The sequence below is a fragment of the Chenopodium album genome, chromosome 2, assembly GCF_948465745.1.
Source record: "Chenopodium album chromosome 2, dcCheAlbu1.1, whole genome shotgun sequence".
NCBI lineage: Eukaryota > Viridiplantae > Streptophyta > Magnoliopsida > Caryophyllales > Amaranthaceae > Chenopodium > Chenopodium album.
Window position 1 is genome coordinate 9,221,164 of NC_137835.1, and position 19,909 is coordinate 9,241,072.

At 33.7% G+C, this 19,909-nt stretch overlaps 1 protein-coding gene and 1 long non-coding RNA gene across 2 annotated transcripts; both read right to left on the minus strand.

Moving 5' to 3' along the window:
• Positions 1-5,698: 5,698 nt before the first annotated feature.
• On the minus strand, positions 5,699-7,980 carry LOC145582530 (uncharacterized). The gene is made up of 5 exons (XM_081639513.1): positions 7,874-7,980; positions 7,684-7,795; positions 7,404-7,582; positions 7,203-7,323; positions 5,699-6,691 (listed from the first exon to the last, which is right to left on the minus strand). Exons 1-5 carry the CDS (start codon positions 7,942-7,944, stop codon positions 6,104-6,106), a joined length of 1,071 nt encoding a protein of 356 aa, XP_081495639.1. The 5' UTR covers positions 7,945-7,980; the 3' UTR covers positions 5,699-6,103.
• A 10,419-nt stretch (positions 7,981-18,399) lies between these two features.
• On the minus strand, positions 18,400-19,909 carry LOC145582550 (uncharacterized). The gene is made up of 3 exons (XR_014099902.1): positions 19,835-19,909; positions 18,669-18,732; positions 18,400-18,526 (listed from the first exon to the last, which is right to left on the minus strand). It is a non-coding gene; the product is annotated as an uncharacterized LOC145582550 (long non-coding RNA).

Here is a 19,909-nt window from a genome sequence, read left to right on the forward strand (position 1 = left end):
GTTATATATATTCCTTAGGATTATGTTTATCATTTTCCTTTTCAATAAATTTATATTACGAAAAGTTAAGGCATGTTCACTTCAGCTTCAATCAGTTCAGTACAGTTCAGCTCCTAATTTTCTTCTCTCATAAAATATTCATTCAGTTTAATTCAGTTCAGTTCAATTCAGCCCCAATTAGTTCAGTAAATGTGAACAAACCCTTAGTCTTTTGAAATATACATTAGACAAATCTGAAAGGCATCATATGACTAATAAATATTCCTTATAGAGATCAATAAAGATACTTTCACTGGAGATCGATCTTGCTTGTGCTCCTTATTGTTTGAATAATCTTGTGTTCTTTTGACGTACATATTATTATCATCATTACTCCCATTGCTCTTTATTATTGTTTTTTTTTAAATCTCGTTTAAAGATTTGAAATAATAATAATAATAATAATAATAATGATAATAATAATAATAATTAAAAAAAAAAAACAAAGCCAATATTATATATTTGTACAAATGATATAGACCCAAACCTAACAATTACGTACAATCAGAGTGTGTTATTCGATAGACGTGCTTAAATTCAAGAATAGAAGAAGAAAATATGTTTAAAATCATAGATATAGACGGGTTTAAATCCAAGAATAGAAGAAGAAGAAAACATGCTTAAAATCATAGATATAGACGGGTTTAAATTCAAGAATAGAAGAAGAAAACATGCTTAAAATCATAGATATAGACGGGTTTAAATCCAAGAATAGAAGAAGAAAACATGCTTAAAATCATAGATATAGACGGGTTTAAATCCAAGAATAGAAGAAGAAAACATGCATGAAATCATGCTTAGATATATTATTGGCAAAAACTTTAGCAATTTAAGATGAAGCGTGAGCATTAATGGTGGTGTTTAATGTTAAAGTAAAGAATTTGTATATAATCCCTATAGATGGCATTAAGTACCAAATAATATATTATGATCTGTGTGGTGTCGTTGAACGGTAAGATGAGAAGGATACAAATATGCGATATGACCGATATCGAATGTTTATGAGAACACCTTTTCTATTAACAAATATTTGATAATTGATACTCCCTCTGTCCTTTTATTAAAGACCTATTTTTAGCATTTATTCCTCACATAATAGATAGAAGTATGCATCTAATTAAGGGACGGAGGGAGTATCATTATTTGTACAAATATTTTGAAGTCACCATGTTGATGCATGATTATTAATTTATGATGATTAATTGATGAATTTTACTAGAATAATCTAGATGAAGTCGATTAAAATGTTGGTAGTTATGTATTATTTACTTTTGGATTTAAGATTATGGCTCACTATTTTTTTATCTTATGTGAAAATGGTTCAGTTTTTAAACTTTGAACTTTTAAAAGTAACTAGTTGTTGGCCCGCGCGCTACGCGCGCGGTCCCTCAACGGTGATCCTGCTTCTGTGATTAGTGTCTAATTACCTGTTGTGTATCCTTTAATGTAATTCGCCATATTTCGATTGTTTTGTTGCATGCTTTGATTGATTATGAGTTCTGTATAATTCGAAGGTGTAGTTTCCTAGACTATTTAACTTTGATGATCATGCTATAGATGGGGACTCTAATTGTTTGTATATCAATGTAAATTTCACAGTAATCAACAAAATATTGTGCTTCTATGAGCTTTAGATTCTGATGGGTCGGTGTAGCCTCAACAATTGGGCCTATCTGGATAAAGCCAAGGCTCTACTGGACTTGGTTTGAACCCTTGAGGAATTTGTCCCCATTTTGAGGATCTAGCCCAAAATGTTATGCTCTCCCCATTTTATGTTATTTTTTATTTATTTATTTTTATTTATTTTTTTTATTTTTTAATTTTTTTTTTTTTTTTGTAGACAAAATTGGTTAAAACAATAAGTATATGAACCGAAGAGAGTAGAAAAGTCTTCTTTCAGGTCTTACAAGGATATGAGTAGTAACAATTTTTTTTTACTGATGTTCTCTTTGATTATTACCTTACTATATAACAATTCCATGAGAAACCTTTTTACTCCAACTTTTTTTGCTTATTGGAATGAAACCATCCTAATAAATTAATCTATCTATAGCTAACTAAGATTAACGAGCAAATGAAACTATCTTGGAATTATTGAATATTATTGATAGGAAGAATATTTGTTTTTTTTTTTTTTTTTGCAATGCGAAAATACATTAAGTACGACATACAAACTTATATTGATTGTACATTTGTTTTTCTAAAATTATTACATAAGAAATCTATTTCATTTTCGCCTAACATACAAATTTCCTTAAATTAAAGGATTTTATATGTAGACGTCGTTGTCCCAAGTTAGTTAGTAGGTGTTGGGTTTATCCGGTGAAAGATTTTTCCATTTCTTTCTTGTAAACACCAATACCATTTGCTTCAACGCATAACTTGGGCGTTATTAATAAACTTTAATACAAGTATGGTGCCGACGGTGTTGATTAAGCCGTTGGTGACATAATTGTATTAAAGAATATTTTAAGGGAATACGCTATCACAAGCTCTGGCGATAACTCCCTTTTTACCATCAACTTTGGGGTTGAGCATGTCTAACCTTTTGTGTGTAGAGGTATCCTTAGGAAAGCTATTAGTGATTTTAGATTGATGAGAGGAGGGAGGAATGTATTATTTTTTTGGGTTGTTTTTTGAGCCATTGTGTAGATGAGAGACGGTGAATGATATTGTTGTGTTATTGTTGTTGTAAATGAGAAGTTCAAGTGCTATATTTATAGCCAGATCAAGATAGAGAAAGAAATAAGAGAGGGCCCATTTTTAAGTATAGCATCTAAAATACCCCCATGAGTAGATTTAAGTGCCCCACTCAGACAACTATTATTTGTCGGATATACCCACGTGGCCCACACTTGGTTCCCATCAACTCAATCACAACCGTCCAAAAATTTACATGTGAAAATGTAGCTTTTTAATTTCTTAAAGGGCAAAAAAGGAAAGTAGGCAGAAAGAAATTAAGATATTAACGAAGAAAGAAAATCAATTAATTTAGTGTTTATATTTTAATTAGTAGTAGTGTAATAGATTAATTGGACCCAATTAAGCTAAGTGTTACTTCTACTTCCTAAACTCACTCTCATAATATATAGTCCTCATAGAACGCATTAGAACTGTTATTCAAGTAAGCGATGTACAAAGTTTATAAAATGGGTTAAAAAAAGCATTTTCTAAGCCCAATCATAAAAAGTGGTTATCGGGAACAACCGTTCTCTTTTCCCTTCCACAGAAGGAATATGCAATGTATATCCTACTTAATCGTTCTATTGATAAAGCAAAGAAACACTTTTTAAAGCCAACCGTTTTTTTTTTTTTTTTTTTTTTTTTTTTTTTTTTTGTATAAAATCATTAATTTGCTTAGAAACTTATTTATTTATACATTATTATGACTGAGTAGTTTTATAAAGATTTCTGCATTTCAATTACAAGAACTATTATTGATTCCAAAAAATTGAACATGGCTTGAGAACTACCGTGTATAGAAAAAATAAAAAAAAATCCATCAAATCACCCAACTAAAACAATAAACAACCACATAAAAACAGATTTGCAAAGTTAATAATAATTCTATTGCTTTATTGAAACAATATTTAAATTACATTAATCCTAGAATACATAGAAAGTAATGTCGGCTAATTTGTGAGAGCATCTAAAGTACTAATGCTTGAAATCGTAGAAATGTTTATTTTTTTTTTTTACCCCGGCATCCATAATCAGTCGCCTTTGTGAATCTTTCATATTGGCACACTTCTCTTAAGTTATTCGTAGGAAATTGTTGAACCGAACGGATTGCACGGTGTTTTTTTTTCGTTGTAAGACCCAAATCATTGGCTTCAACACGTAATTTGGGTGCTATTTAGGTATGTAATTGCCAATATTTACATAGGTTTTTCTATTGACAAATTACCTAAATAGCCGTTAATGAACTCTATTACAATTACGTAGCCTACGCAGTGAATTCAACTGAAAACAACGTAATTGCAGTAAAGTTTATTATTAGGGAATACATTACCATTAACTTTGGAGTTGATTCCCTTATTTACCATTAACTTTGGTGTTGATTTTTAGTAATTCGATATATAGAATGGTATTTTGAGGTAAGCCGGTATTTTTTTTTGGCTAATAAGAGGAAGGTGAAAGCTAGTGTGATCTTGCATTATTTTTTGAAGCATTTTGTGAGATGGGTGTATTATACTTGGTAGAGGATTGTTTCTGTTTTTTTTTGTTTTTGTTATGTGAATTGCAAAGCAATAGCTCTATATTTATACACACAATCTTTTTTGTTTTTTTTTTTTTTTTTCTTTTTGTTAAAAAAAAATAATGTGAATTGCAATTGCATGCATTGCACGTAGGTAGTTCTATGAAATATTTAGGAAGTTTATATCCATAAAAAAGGTGTATATATGTTTGTAGTGTTATAATATATCTCTATGCTTTTTTTTTTATTTTTTGTCTTATTGATAAAATTGGAATCCTATGTCTATATGTACAAATAAATTGTATGATTACTGATTTTAGACATGCTGAAGTGTCCTTTTTTTTCCGTGTTCTCGTTTATATTTGTTTCAGGCTATAAATATATGATGCATTGTTAAGGCTGACAATATGTGAAGAAATTCATCTTTATCTATTTGCTTTTATTGGATATTATAAGCTGAAAATTTATTCTTGCTGTCGACATTGTTCATTTGCATGCTTATCTTTATTGCTTTGTTGTTCAGTGGGTATGAATGACAACTCTTATTGATTTGTCATTAAAATTACTACTCACTGAAAGCTACGACCAATTCAGTTTCTATGAATGCAATGTGATATAATAGACTATATGGATTATCCAATAAATTTATATGAAAGCTACGACCAATTCAGTTTCTATGAATCAACTTGTGATCATCATTAAATTGATTATCAGCATAATTGCATATAGCAATGGACAAGCTCTTTATTCTATCTTTGAATGCTTAATTGCGTTCACAACTGACAAACCAACCCATACTCCTTCCCCAACCTACTCCCACTCCCACCCCCAGCAAAACCACCTAAATTATCAAAAAAACAAAATGATCCATTAATTTAAAATGTTAAAAAAAAAAAACCAATCATACCCACATTAACCCCAATTAAATCGTAAAATTCAACTTGAGGAAGGTAGAACTTTGAGCCCAAACTTGAGGAAGCTTTTTTCTTCTGTTATTTTTTTGTCTTCTCTGCATTGATACATCAATGCTGATAAGTAACTTACTTTATGTTGTAGTTCACATGGCTACAGTTCACAAAATAAAATCAATAAACCAAGTATATTGTCCTTGAAATCTGAATTCATTTGTCCTTCACTAATATCTGTATTCATATAAAGAAGCTAGCAGAGTGTCATGGGTACAGCTTTAAACGAATGGTTACAGCTTTAAACGAATGGTGGATGATAAATTGCAATGGCTGTCCTCTCTGAATAAGTGTCATGCATGCTTCTTTTTTGTGCTGCAGTATCATAATACCTTATGGAGGTGCTGCTTTCAAAATTGTTGAAGTTTATTGTTAATGTGAATTATTTGTATTAATGACTATTTCTTATAATTTTATGCAGTTCTTTGAAAAAGAGTGTAATAATAAATTGAATATAAGCAACATATATAATCTACTATATATTTATAAATATAATTTAACATCTGCTTTAATTTAGCAATACATCAGATCATTATCCTGGTACGGTGTTTCCCTGGAACAACAACTGCTGTTACTGTTCCTGGGAAACCCTCAAAAGATTAACTGCTACAGCATTCTACTCCTATATACATGAAATTATGAACCTAAGCTGTAGATTAAGTACTACATGATGCTGGAGTTTTATATAAAATACCTGGGCAACTATTTACTGTGCTTAGTATTTAGCAAAAGCAAAGTTCTTATAGTTGCCCATATATTTATAGTCTAGCAAAAGATTTAATATTTAGAGGATGTGTAGGTAGTGCACCTTAAATTTCTGTTCTGCAGTACTTCATTAGGCTACTATATATTTTTTTGTAGTCTAGAGACGATCATTGTTCGTGGCAGATTTGATGGAAGATTATTTCAGTTTCTCAGTCTTCACAATTACAGGCTTGGCTTGCTTTTTCTCAGTTTCCAGAGGCACAGGTACATCTTGAGCTTGATCCTTTTCTGGTGATATCTCTGGGTTGTGCTTCTCTGGAGTCATTCCGCCAAAGCAAAGTTTCTTCTTTGCACGGACTTGTGATAGCGGTGGCTGGGACTCATTTTCGTCACCTTGGAATTGCACAGGGCTTTTCCCTAAAGATTTCTTGCGCTTAAGTGATTCAATATCTTGCTGAGGTGACTCCAGCGTTTCAGTGAAATGTCGTTCTTGTGTATGCTTTTCTGAAGAATCCTTCATGTTTGGGGTTGGAATGACTGGTTCAGGATTTGCTAGTTGCATTGTCTGCTGTTTAGCTTTTTCATTGGCATCTTTTGCTTGGTTGGAGCTGCTATCAAATGGTTGCAGAACTTCTTGTGTCTCAAGATCTTCCTTCAGCTCAATACTCTTGAGAGTCCATTCCAGGACATTGTTTTGGCCTAAATGCAATGTGGGGCCTACTTTAATGAAGAACGGCTTGTTGCTAAGCATGTCTTGAATTGGCCTGAATGCATCGTGATCATCCTGCATTGTGTTTATCATCATGTCAAGCATTAGTATTAACTTCAAACTTGTAACCGTTATAATATATATCTTTGGTTGTTTATTATGCTAATATTATCTACTTAGATGACTATATTTCTTCTCTACTCTATTTTTACTTCCTTTTTTTTTTGATATCTCTTTAGGTGAGACTGATTAGCAGGGTTATTCTACAATTCATGCTTAATTAAGGGATTGTGTTCTATGTTACTATGGTATAAGATAAGTGTGCTTGGCATTTTGAACTTTACTGGATCGTTAGACATGTCAAGGCTGATTGCTTATTCAAAAATCTATATTCTTTATTTATCTTATGTTTAACTATGCTCTTGTTTGGTTAAATTGAATTTGGTTAATTTTAAGCTTATCAATTTTCTTGCTTTTAATTATAATTTTATAAAGTTTGAACGTTCGAGCATTCTTTGGAATTTTACAAAGCATATATAAACTGTTTTGAAAATTAGAAGCTAGGTACATGGTAAGTGTAATTTACCGCTTCTTTTATGGCGTAGATTTCAGCTGCACTTCTCTTAAACAGTCTTTCAGTGTCATCGTTGAATGTGGTGAATGCCATAGTTCCTGTGCCATCGCTAGCCTCAAACTTAAAGGTAGTCCTGGCATAAATTCAAAGTAATTTTTGTTAGGTACAATATTAACAGATACGGTTGGCTTTAAAAAAGAGTATTTGTTATACCTCTCAGTGCAGATGCATTCTTTTTTATAACAAGAAGTGCAAGAATAACGCTTCTGCAGTGGAAGGTTGGTGCGTTTCCAGCAATTCGAACAGCCTGTATATGCATTCACCTTTTCTAATTCTGCATTCTGAATAGTTACCTCTATCCATAGAAGTTCTTCTTGTATGGTGTTGCTTGGCTACAAATTTATTATAAGTTACAGAATATCAGTTAGAGCATGCACACTTAAGTACCACTGAGTTGTGAACTTCTGAGAGGCTGTAATGAACTATTTTTTACCTTTTTCTGCCGCAGCTCAGCGATTGAAACAACTTTCTTGTTTTCACTTGGGTACTTAACATCCAATATTCTAGCCTGTCTATCTAATACCTTCTGGTGAAAGAGGTTAGCCCTGCATATTGTTAATTATAGAGACCATCAGCATACTATAAAGGTTGTTGTTTTTGCTTAGCTAAGTTTTGGAGATTACCAGTCAGATAGCTCACGTGCACGATCTCCTTCAGGTTCATAGATTATTCGAGTGGACATACCAGAATTCATTGAAAATCCTAAATAAAATAGATAGTGTTTATTTACTCATAGCAACAGATCATTCAAAGAACTAAAGTACAGTAGCTTTTGTCTTACTACGGCGAGTATGTGGTTTAAGAGCCCTGAAACCTATAACCTGGAATGCTTCTGCCCAATTAGTTAACTTGTCAAAGTATTTTGGTGCAGTTAGATCATTCCACAGTGAGATGGTGAGCGGCTGATCACAATTGTTACATGAAATGGTTATTGTTAGTGATTTCAATTTGTAACATGTATCCAATAATATTTTGAGTATGCCTAAACATTTAGCTGTTTTTATTTTAACCTTTGATCAGTAATTACTATTTCTCGCACGAAGCTTTCTCGCTTTCCATCTCTGGCTTCAACTTTCCTTGCTTCTTCTTCCACATATAACACCACACCCATCACATCTGTAAATTCAGACAAGTTTGTTAATGTTCTGTTAATTTTATTTTTTTGTGAAACTGTTATGTGAGTGTAATATACCGCATTTCTCATCAAGATCAATTGCACGAGGTATACTCGCTATTGGTTGATAGTTAGGCAGAATTGGTCCGAGCTCTGGATGAACTGGTTGGATCACAGTTCTACTACCAAAAGTCATTTGGTAGGGAAATTGATCAAGTTCAGTTCTCCATTTTTCGTCAATGAACTTAATAGGTGCAGCAGAAATGTCGTATTCACCTAGGTACTGTAATGCTTCTTCAAATGCTTCAATTTGATCGCCGAATAAAGTACCTCGCATCCTATTACCCTATAAAGCAGAAAATGATAATGAAGTAAGTGTGCCTAATAACTATATTATAAACTTCCTTAAAATTATTAACTATACATGCTTTGATATTTTACATGTAGAATAAGTCTTTTTATGTTTGAGATTTAAAGTGCACAGAACACGTTCTTTCTGTAACATAATTTTTGCTAAAACAAAGTGATTTTAGCACTTATGTACTTTACATTATAAAAGACAAAAAGAAGGTTACTCAAAATATCTAACTATATTAAGCTTTGTAGAATAGCATATTTAGAAGATGTTTTGAGATTTTATTGTAAGGTAAATCGATATAGTTTTTAAAAAAAAATACCTTGAATGCTTGATGATATAATTTGAACATGATGATATAATTATAAAACTAAAGTTCACCTGACTCATGCTTGATGATATAATCTAATTACCTTGAATGCTTGATGATATAATTATAAAACTAAAGTTCACCTGACTCATGCTTTAGCTTTAAGTGTACTTTATTTAATTGCATCTTAAGCTGAACATGATTATAGCATAAGTAAAAGCATGATTATAGCATAAGCATGATTATTATAAAAGTAGTTGATATAATTTGTCTATAGCCCACCATAACTATTTACACTATATGCTTGTCTAATTTTTGTACAGCCTACCATAATGCTTGACATAATTTAGACTATACTCAGGAATATTCTTTTAATTCTATCATAACTATAATAGAGTTAGTATGAGAAGTAATAAATACATACCTTTTCATCCTTTAGAAGTAAAGTTTGGAATCTAACTGTTTTTTTGGAAGATAGTGTGTCCCTCCCCTTTTCAGCAACAACTACCCTTACTATATAAGCCTTGCTTGCTGCATTTAACTGATTCAAGTACACATACTCTGGCTTCTGTCTAGCCGTTTTGTATTTTTGATCTGTGTGTATAAATGGTTTCATATTATTTTGTATAGTAGTAGTTTTAGTTAATGATGTTAAATTTTATAACATTTAAAATTAAATTTTAAGATTAATTGAGCTAAAGGATAATGTAAGCAAGCTGTAAAAGAAGAGACCATACCTGCCATGGCTGAGTAAGGCACTGCTACTTTGTTTGATATCTTCTGTGAAAAAAAAAAACGAAAGGCAAAAGAGCAAATACCTTTATATGAGTCAGGACAGATTTTTAAAATAGAGAATAGAACACAGTAATTGGGGAAGCTTCTGGTTACAGTGTTCAGAATAGCAAATGTTAATTTTTTATTCTTCTTACTGTTTGTACTGTTCATTCCATACTTTAGGTAAAGAATTCCAGCTCCCTACTGTACTTTTGAATTAGCTTTTAAAGCTTGCAAAAGTTTACTGTCTTTATAAGTAATAGAATAATAATATGTTATTTTTATATAATAGACAGTCATATTGTAGTAAAAATATTGCAGTACAATCTTCCTTTTTTTAAGGGAGTGGCTTTTACAATCTGTCATAATCAAAGCAGACCTACAATCTTCCTTTTTTTAAGGGAGTGGCTTTTACAATCTGTCATAATCAAAGCAGACCTATATTTCATAGCATTTCTTTCACACACACACATACACACACACACACACACACACACACACACACACACACACACATATATATATACACACTCCACAGCTCTTAATATCAATTTCTATTTCATGTTTGAATACAAAATTTATACATTTCAATAATTTTTGGGCTTTTAAATGCAGACTCTATGACAATCCTAATATATATCTTAAAGATTAACAAATATCCTGTTTTTCCTTGAGCACAAAAGTATAGCTTTTTTAGATCTTAGATGCATTACATTGAATGTAAATGCGGATGAAGTTTACCTCAAATCGTAGATTGTCAAATTCAAACTCAATGGTCATAAAGAAGGATAAAAATTTACCGTAGATTAAACCTATATTGATTATACTGACAACTAAATGAAAATATGAGTAAAATTAAACCGTAGATTGTCAAATTCATACTCAATGGTTATAAAGAAGGATAAAAATTTACCTCAAATCACAAGAAGTTTCAATGTAGGAAGCTTAGATAACGGTTCAATGCGAAACTCGGAGTGCACCACAATAGAGGAGAGAGTGAGAGGACAGAGACGTATTCTGGAAATTAGCTGTGTATAGGAAATAGAGGCAAAGCTAATAATCTCTATCAGGCTTTATGAAACTCAGGCTCTTTATCGAACCTTAGGAGGTTCGAAGCGCACAAAATGTTTATATATGACATGTGCAATATGATACCTGGCTTGTCACTGCATGTGCAATATTATACCGGGCTCTTCACCATTGGCAAGAACAAACTTTATTGCAGCTTCAACACTCTCGAAAGAAAACATTAGGTCTAGAATTAAGTTCTGGCTTTCTAAACAACTTCTAAGCTGCATTTCTCAACTCAGGGTGCTTTAGCTATGACAAAACCATGCTCACAAAATTGCTCTGGAGCCGCTTCTGAACTTTTGAAGGACCTGAAATTGAAATATAGTTAAATAAACTTGGTTGAGTTTCAAATCAACAAGACAAGCTCTTTGAAAAAATCCATTTTACCCACATCTAAGTATCTTACAGTAATTGACAGCATACATATACAAAATTACAATTTGCTTCATTTACCATAAAACACAAAGTAACATAGTACAATAACTAATAGGCAAACAAATTCGATAAATTTGGACAAATTACCCATAAAAAATGTCATGGAGTAGTGGAGTAGCACCTTACACCTACCATTGTCTAATCATTCTTTTAATCAAGAACAATTTACAGTGCAACACAAAGACCAAGTAACCAAGTATTAATTTTAAAACAATTTCAGTCTTTATTTATCACATATAAGAAACTCTTCAAATCACCTTAGTTCACCTATAAATGTATGCTCTTTAATGCTTATCTTATTAGTAATTTGTTTGTCTAACTTTCTCTTGAAATTTTTTGCCCTGCAATGTAGTAAAGTTAGACACGGAGAAAAATCAACTTACTAAGCTTGGTTGGTGTATAATCACCTAGATTACTCCTGCTAGCTTTAGGACAGCATAAGATACGACATTTTTAACAGAGTTCTCTGAATGCTGTAAAGTAGGAGCTACTGATATAACCCTCACTTTATCTGCAGACCGTGCACGTGAAAGAGCCACATATAACTGACCATGTGAAAAACACGAACGAGGGAGATAGATTAACACTTGATCTAAAGTTTGACCCTGTGACTTGTTAATAGTCATTGCAAAGCTCAGCTTGATAGGAAATTGGTTCCTCTGAAATTGGAAAGGATATTTTTGAGAACTTGATGGTCTGAGTTTAATTCTGGGTATAAATACATGTTCTCCTTGATATTGTCCGACAGAAATCACGCACTCAATTAAATTAGGGAAAAACCTTTTACATATAAGGCATGTTCCATTGCATAAACCAGAAGACGGCAGGAGGTTTCTAAGTAATATTACTGGGCAGTTTTCTTTGAGCACAAGATTGTGAGGGCTCATTCCACCCGGACATAGTTTATTCAGGAATTCCGTAGGATATACACTGCCACAATCATCTAGAATACTGTCATAGCTTGTATAAGATATGGCTTGTCCTGGGAATCTCTCAATCATGAACGAATTTATAGTGTCAACATCGTCGTTTATAGGTGTTAGAACAGCCCTTCTTGAAAAGATTTGAGGATCCAGAGCACCTGAACCAAGTTCTGGAAAAGAAGATTCAAGCAACTTCTCTATTGGATCAGCATCAGGTTGGAAAGTCTGCACTATCTGAGGCGGCAACTCAACAAAATCACTTTCCTTGGTCTGCAGTTCACCGTTTCCCAGTGCTAGTAAAAACTGACAGAATGAAGGATCTTCCCTAGCTCTTAGATTTTCAGTTAACCTGAATCTCCTCAAATGCTGCCATATATAAGAACTCACTACACTTGCTTCGACTGCTTCTCTCTGAGTCTTGTTAGGAACAACAGGCAACACTTGTCGAAAGTCTCCACCGAAGACAATTACTTTCCCACCAAATATCACATCACTATCACATATGTCTTGTAATAAAAGGTCTAGAGATTCTAGATTTTGCTTGTTTGCCATTGATGCTTCATCCCATATTATAAGAGCTGTTTCTTTTATTAACGCTGCTAAGCTACTTTGCTTAGAGACGCTGCAGGCTAATGAAGTATCGCTGTCCATTGGAATCTTAAATCTTGAGTGTGCTGTTCTACCTGAGGGAATATTTGCTGCAGCTATTCCAGATGTAGCGGTAGGTAAAACAATCTTATTCATAAGGCGGATCTCAGCATACAGCGCATTATATAAGAAAGTTTTGCCGGTTCCACCAGGACCATCTACAAAAAATGCCCCTGGTTTTCCTTCCACTATATGCTGCATAATACATGTAAAAATTTCTTTCTGCGCTGTATTTAGTAGGCCACGGCTGTCTATACAAGCCTGAGGAATTGGAGCATCTAAGGCATCTTGAATGTCTTTTGTTCTATTAATCTGGCTATCATCGTCATCCATTAAAACAGCCAGACCACAGGCAGATAATGACTTCCCCATAGCCTCTAGATGTTGCTCCACTGATCTGATAGTTAGTTTTTTAATTTTGGCTTCTGCACCAGAGTTTTTTTGTGCAAAATCTTCTGACAATGCAGAATAATATTTGCGCCACAGTTCTTCAGGATCACTCGGCTGACAAAATATAAGAACAGTTGCAAATAGCCGGCGTAGAGCCTCAGGGAGCTGAATTTCAGTTGCTTCAGCCAAACAAATGCTTGCAGCATCATCCTCTTCTAAAATGCCAGCTTTAAGACATGCTTCCTTGAAAGTTGCACATACATAACCTTGAACTGTGCGTAAGTCTGTAAAAGATTTTGGACTCCTGACATGCAGTAATAGCAGTCGAAGGTAAAAGCGTTCACCTTCAGAAGGAGACACAAAAGCTAATCGCCCAACCATCTTTTTTTTATTTTGTCGGTTGGACCATGATTTTGCTGAAGCATCCCACTTATAATGTTCTGGAAATTCTCCATATAAGTAACCAAGACCATTATCAGTAGCTGCATTCATACGGAAGAACTCTGTTAATTGAGTCCTAGCATAAACACCGCTTGCAATACCTACATCCAGACGTTCATACGGGCGTACACAGACAGTATTCATGTCTGGAATATGAACAGACAGAGGTAAGACTGGTGGATACATTTCAAATAAATCAAACCCGAAAATTCTCCAAGCCGCTTCACACGGTGACACCCACCGTCCTGACTGAAACTGAGCAATTTCATCTCCAGAATTTCTATCCTCAGCCGAAATATTGAAGGCCACTCGATCATGCCCTTTGTAGACATATTTATATAAGTATTTCACCGCTTTTATAGTTGAACAAACTTCTACATTTAAATGACAATCAAAGAGTGCTGTGAGGTAAGGGTTATAAGGTACAACCCATCGATTATCTAACTCAGCATTTCTGACCTTCACTCGTTCTCCGGTATCAGTTCTCTTATAACAAGGATAACCATCTTTATTTGTTGTTGTTTGTACGGTGAATTGCTTTGGATATCCATTTTTACAAGAAAAGTGATTATCCTTCTTTCTCATACAAGGGCACTCTGGATTTAATTGGCCACATGGTCCATGCATCATATGCCTTACTACAATCTTACGCAGTTCAGGCTGAGTCACAGGAGGTATCTCTGCACAAACATACTTATCATAATCAGCAGGAGATTTCATCTTATGTTGCTGTTCCAGAATCAACAGGAAATGAGCATGTGGCAATCCTCTTTTTTGAAATTCTACAACATATATCATCGCTGCCACTTTACCAAATACCATGTCTTCCTTGATTTTTTTTTTCAGAGCAATTAACTTTGCCCGAAATATACGAGCTACTAAATCCGGTCGGTCTTGTGCAGTCTCACCAGGCTCTAGTTCGGCTTTTATCTCAGGCCAATTTGCATTGCATGTCATAGTGACAAAGAGATCAGGTTTCCCGTATTTCTGCACAAGAGCCATTGCATTCAGATATCTCCTTTTCATATCACGAGGGCCTCCTATAAATGATGGTGGCAAAATGAACTTATGACCAACATCAGCCGCACTTGTCTGTCCGCTCTCCACTGTGTCAAGAATTCCTTTATAAAGATCGGCTCTTATTGTATCTTGATTTTGCCGGAAAAAATCTAACCTTGTATTTTCAACCTTGATATACATGTCTGTGATATATTGCAGAAATGCACGCCCAGCTCTTAACAGCATGTTTCCTGGTCTAATTTGAAGCTTATAAGCATAGTACTCCCTTGCGGAGATATTCTTATCAGCTTTGGTATGTCTTCCGGAAGCTCCTATATACATTAAAATCCAAGAAAAAATCCAAACTAAGCAAATTCTAAGGAAACATAGGCAAAGAAGTAATTAACCCAAAAAATCCCATAGACTTGTTAGGGACTTACGAGCAGCTTCTGCATCCAGGAAATCTGCCGGAGTGTGCACTGCACATGAATGAATAGGATCAGGTTCTGCTGCCACTTGCCTATCTCCACCATAAGAAGTTTTTTTAAGACCCTGATGCCAACCGCATTCGCCTCTTGGAAAGAGCAGTGGATACTGTAAAGGATCATAGCACCCATAAAAATGGGCAACTCGATGGGATTTTGCAGATTTTGCTGTCACAAGAATATGTGGCCATGAACTCTGACTCGATGAAACACTATCAGGCCAGATAACAGCAACTTCATCTGAAGTGGGAGCATTATACACCCTTTGATCTGGCACAGTGTTTGAATTTATTATAATGTTAGTACTTTCATCAACATTTACTTCTCTCAAAGATCTGAAAAATCTTGCATATGGATTATCTTTAGTTATTTGCATTAATTTGTCTATAACATCCTGTCTTAATTCAGGAAAGCAATTTGTTCTGTGTTTCAATTCGTTTTGGCCATCATAGAAATAAAGCTGCAGATACTTTGGACCATCCTCATCTGGTATTAATTCTGGTACAGAATGATATATTTGGCCATGTAATTTAAAGACATATATACCTTTATATGTTTCTCTATCAGTCTTACCTCCAATGGAACTAAAGGCAAATAAGTTATTGTATAATCGAGCATACTTTCTAAAATGCACAGCATCTTCATCCCTTGAAGTAAAAAGTCTCGCTAATTCAGGGTGATATTCATTTGCAGCTATTTTAATATCACCATTGCCACAACAGAAATGCAAGGTTTCAAACGCAAACTTTTTAGCCCCGCATTTAGCACAGTAGGTAGGCGGAGATAATTCTAGGGGTTGCGTAGGCAATGGTTTTCCTATAGTAGCCGCAGGGATTTCTGCAATAATATAAAAGGATATCTAGAATAACTGTATTGTGCAACAACATATATGTGTTAACTCTATTAACTGAAATCACGACTAAGGCTTACTTTTAGCAGCATCCCTTAGCTGCTTTGAACTCTGTGCATTTGATGGTGCAATTTTAAGAGACACGGGTCTTTCTGTAGCAGTACAAAGAGAAAATTACGCCAGGTCCGATTAAAAAGCACCACATATATATCTACTTTATAAACCTAAACCAAGGCAAAATACCCACTTTCAAGTACAGTGTATGTTGAAGGCCTTGATTTCGCCTTTTTGGAATTTGATTGTTCTGCTTGACTGTGGAAAGCATAAAAAATTTATGAATTTTCTTCGCAAAAAATAAAATCCATTATTATAAGTCATCTATTTTACCTAGAAGAATTATAAGCTGATATCAAATCACTCATTCGCTTTGATTTCCGCCCTTTACTTGATGGTCTCTTAAAATTAACAGGTGCTTCAGCTATCATATAAATATTTAAAGCAGTAACTCAGCAAATTAGACACTAAACAAACACCATAAATAAGTATAGCAATGAGCATACGTAAAAAAATCCATCCTAAACATCATGTCAATTTTGAGACATACCCATATTACTTTGGTGCAGATCAAGCTATCTCAACATAGAATGTGCACAAGATACTGATGATTCCTGTTTATGTCATTTACTGTAAAAAGAAAACATATTAAATTCTCCGTAGTTGCAATTCAGAAGATGTTTTTGGGTCTGTAAAACGAGCAGGTATTTAAAAGGTTCTGCAAATTAAATCTACAAAAGTTCCAACAACCTGATACATCAACCTAGATGTTTACCTGTTCTAGTATTTGTTTTGCATAACATCCTGTGATCAAGGCAGCATCAATACAATAATTCCTGAATGTGATCAAGCCCCCTATTTTCAATGCCATAAAACAAAACAAAATGAATACTATTAATCTACTACATTGCTTTTTTTCTTTTTAAGAAATTCTGCATATCACTAACAATATTTTCCTTTCGACATTTTATAAAGCCTCTGAAATTCGTCACCTTCCCATCCTGTTACCTCTTCTAAGTTTAATCTTACCTATTCCAATTTACATATTTTTAAACTACAAAGAGAAAAGGAAATGCATAAATCTAGTCCATATTTAAACATTTCATATTGCTTCTAAAAACAGAAAGCTAAACATATTCATCAAACATGAAAGAGCATTATTAAATTAAGAAGCCATACAATAAACAATAAAATTATAAAATATTCTAGAACCAACATACAAATCAAAAGTTCGTCCATTTATTACTCGAAATACACATTACATTAGATTTCAGTTACAGCATACAAGTCTATTTTGTAATGAAATATTTCAGCCATAACTATTCATAGACTTAAGCACTAAATAAAACAAAAGGAAAGATAGAAATCTAAATAATACTAAGCATATGTCAATGCTAAACCTAAACACCTTTAATCAGGCAAACATCTTGCTACCCAAAATACTAAACTAAGACTCCAAATAGCCTAAGCAAACTTCGTGCGCTTCCAAACAGTCTCTAGTTCAGGTATGCCAGAAACCAAAGGCTCCGAAACTCTAACAGTAGAAGAAGATGCAGCATCTAATGGTGTAGCAGAGCGTCTTTTCATTGGAGCAGGTGGAGGCAAACCAACCTTAGGTATCTGAAACCTTTCAGAAGTGGGAGTCAAGCATTCATCACCAGCAAAGTTTTCTTCTCTGGCAGCCAAGTGCTCCTTTAACTGGTAAAACCTACTCTTTAAAGCATTACAAGCAACACTCTTCTCCGAAACTGCACCATAATTAGCATCGACAATTTCCAGGCTATACTTAGTCACCAGGTAATGTATAGCTCTTTTAGCAGCCTTTTCCTTTGCACCAGTTACCTCAGGACAAGGATCACTATAGATGCATTCCATTTCAGCTCCATTATGTGGGCAAGACACTGTCAGCCAAGACACGAAACCCAAATCTTCAACCCAAATAGTCTCTAATGGACTCACCTCTGCCCCAGTCCTTGTAACAACAACTCCTAAAAAGCCCACAAAATCAATCGTCACATGGACAACATCATCAGATGGTTTTTTGCCCAAATTCTTCTGTGCAACAGGCATTTCTATTCCTTTCTCACGACATAACTCAACAACCTTATGCTTAAAAAGCTTACTGCATAGCTGATACATCCTTTCTCTATCAGATGAAAAATCACTCACCTTCACCCCAAACTGGCTCATCAATTTTTGCACTGCTTTTTGAGCAGCCCTTTCTTGTGACTCCTGAACTGTATTAGCCTCCCCACCGAAAAATACAAATTCAGGCTTCCCACATTCAGTTTTAATACGAACGCAGGCATTGTTCCTATCCTTATCTATAAAACCATAAATTGGTTTAGGAAAATTTAAACACTCAACCAATTGACCTAAAAGAGGTCGAAATGGAATGGCAATTTTGCTTGACTGAATAGTCATAACCTGTAACCGGCAAAAACTAAAATTAAACAAACATACACATCCACTAAACCAAAACCACAATCAAATTACAGCTAAGTTAGCATATCTAAGAAAACTAAGTCACCTTGTAAAATCTCAATTTAAAAGAACTCAGCAAACTTACCAACAATAGCAGCAAGCAATTTTAACACCACAGCCAGCTCCAACTGCACAGTCCTACAATATTTCTGTTTTTTTTTTCATTTATTTTTCAAAAAAGGGGGAAAATAAGGAAAAGAAAAAGGAGAAAACAGAAAACACAGAAAATTAAAAACATAAGCTATCTAACCAAATCCAAGGTTCCATAAATTAACTTTAAATAACACAAATGCATAAACAGCCAATTTCAATTAATCGTTGTAGATTATTTGTAAGAACATCATAATTGTAAAGTGAGTAATTGTAGATCAATATATGTCCAGGTGATCATGTAGAGTAAAAGTTCAAGATTCATTAAGTCAATATCCAATGTTGTCTGTACAATTGACATCCATATGGAATTTCAGCAAGCATATTACATTTTTATGAGAAATTTACAAGCTAAACAATCACCGCAGCAAGGTTTCAGAAACCAACCTTCTTTTCTCACAAGATAAAGAAGAAGCAAGCCAGAAATCAAAAAGAAATAAAAGGCAAACCAAATATGCAGCACATATAAATATAGAATTTGAAAGCAAAGGACATATCCATTATATTTTATTAGCCAAAAAAGCTACACCATATAAATTGATCCAGTACACCACAAACAAATATCTCTCCTCTAAAAACTATTAAATAATAGATATGCAACTTAAAAGGACATATTAAATATATTTCTATTATTATAACCAAAAAACAGCCATCTTTAAATCTCCTCGGAGGAAAAAAAAAAGACAATAAGCACACACTAAAACCCCTCTGTCAAATTTTATATACACATACACAATACAGTACCAGACAATTCCCTGTATAAATACTGTATCTAAACAGTGTAGTCTCCAAAGCAAATTTCCTTTCCCACTGTAACCTCCAAAGCCAAATTTTTATTAACATACTTAATGAGGCTAAGTTAATCTCTAATTAATTCATAATAGAAATCTACAGGAAATTAATTTTTGTTCACAATTTTATTAGCTAAAGCTAAAACATAACATACTTAATTAGGCTAATGAACTAATTAACTAACTAAACTAAAACAACATAGCAATGAACTAATTAATTAATTAAATCAACCAAATCACATTACTCATCAAACTCAACAATAATTAAACTAAAATTCGCCAAAAAATGCGAAACAATAACTAACCACACCTCACACATAGCAATAACCAGATCCACAGCTGCGACCAAAGAAGCTCCATCAAACCACTCCATGAAATTAACAGC

Coding starts and splice junctions, on each gene's coding strand:
- LOC145582530 (XM_081639513.1), bottom strand. CDS start 7,944: ATGAATTCTGGTATGTCCACTCGAATAATCTATGAACCTGAAGGAGAT. Junction 7,796..7,873: donor GCACGTGAGCTATCTGACTG/GTAATCTCCAAA, acceptor AACAATATGCAG/GGCTAACCTCTTTCACCAGA. Junction 7,583..7,683: donor CTGAGCTGCGGCAGAAAAAG/GTAAAAAATAGT, acceptor ATAAATTTGTAG/CCAAGCAACACCATACAAGA.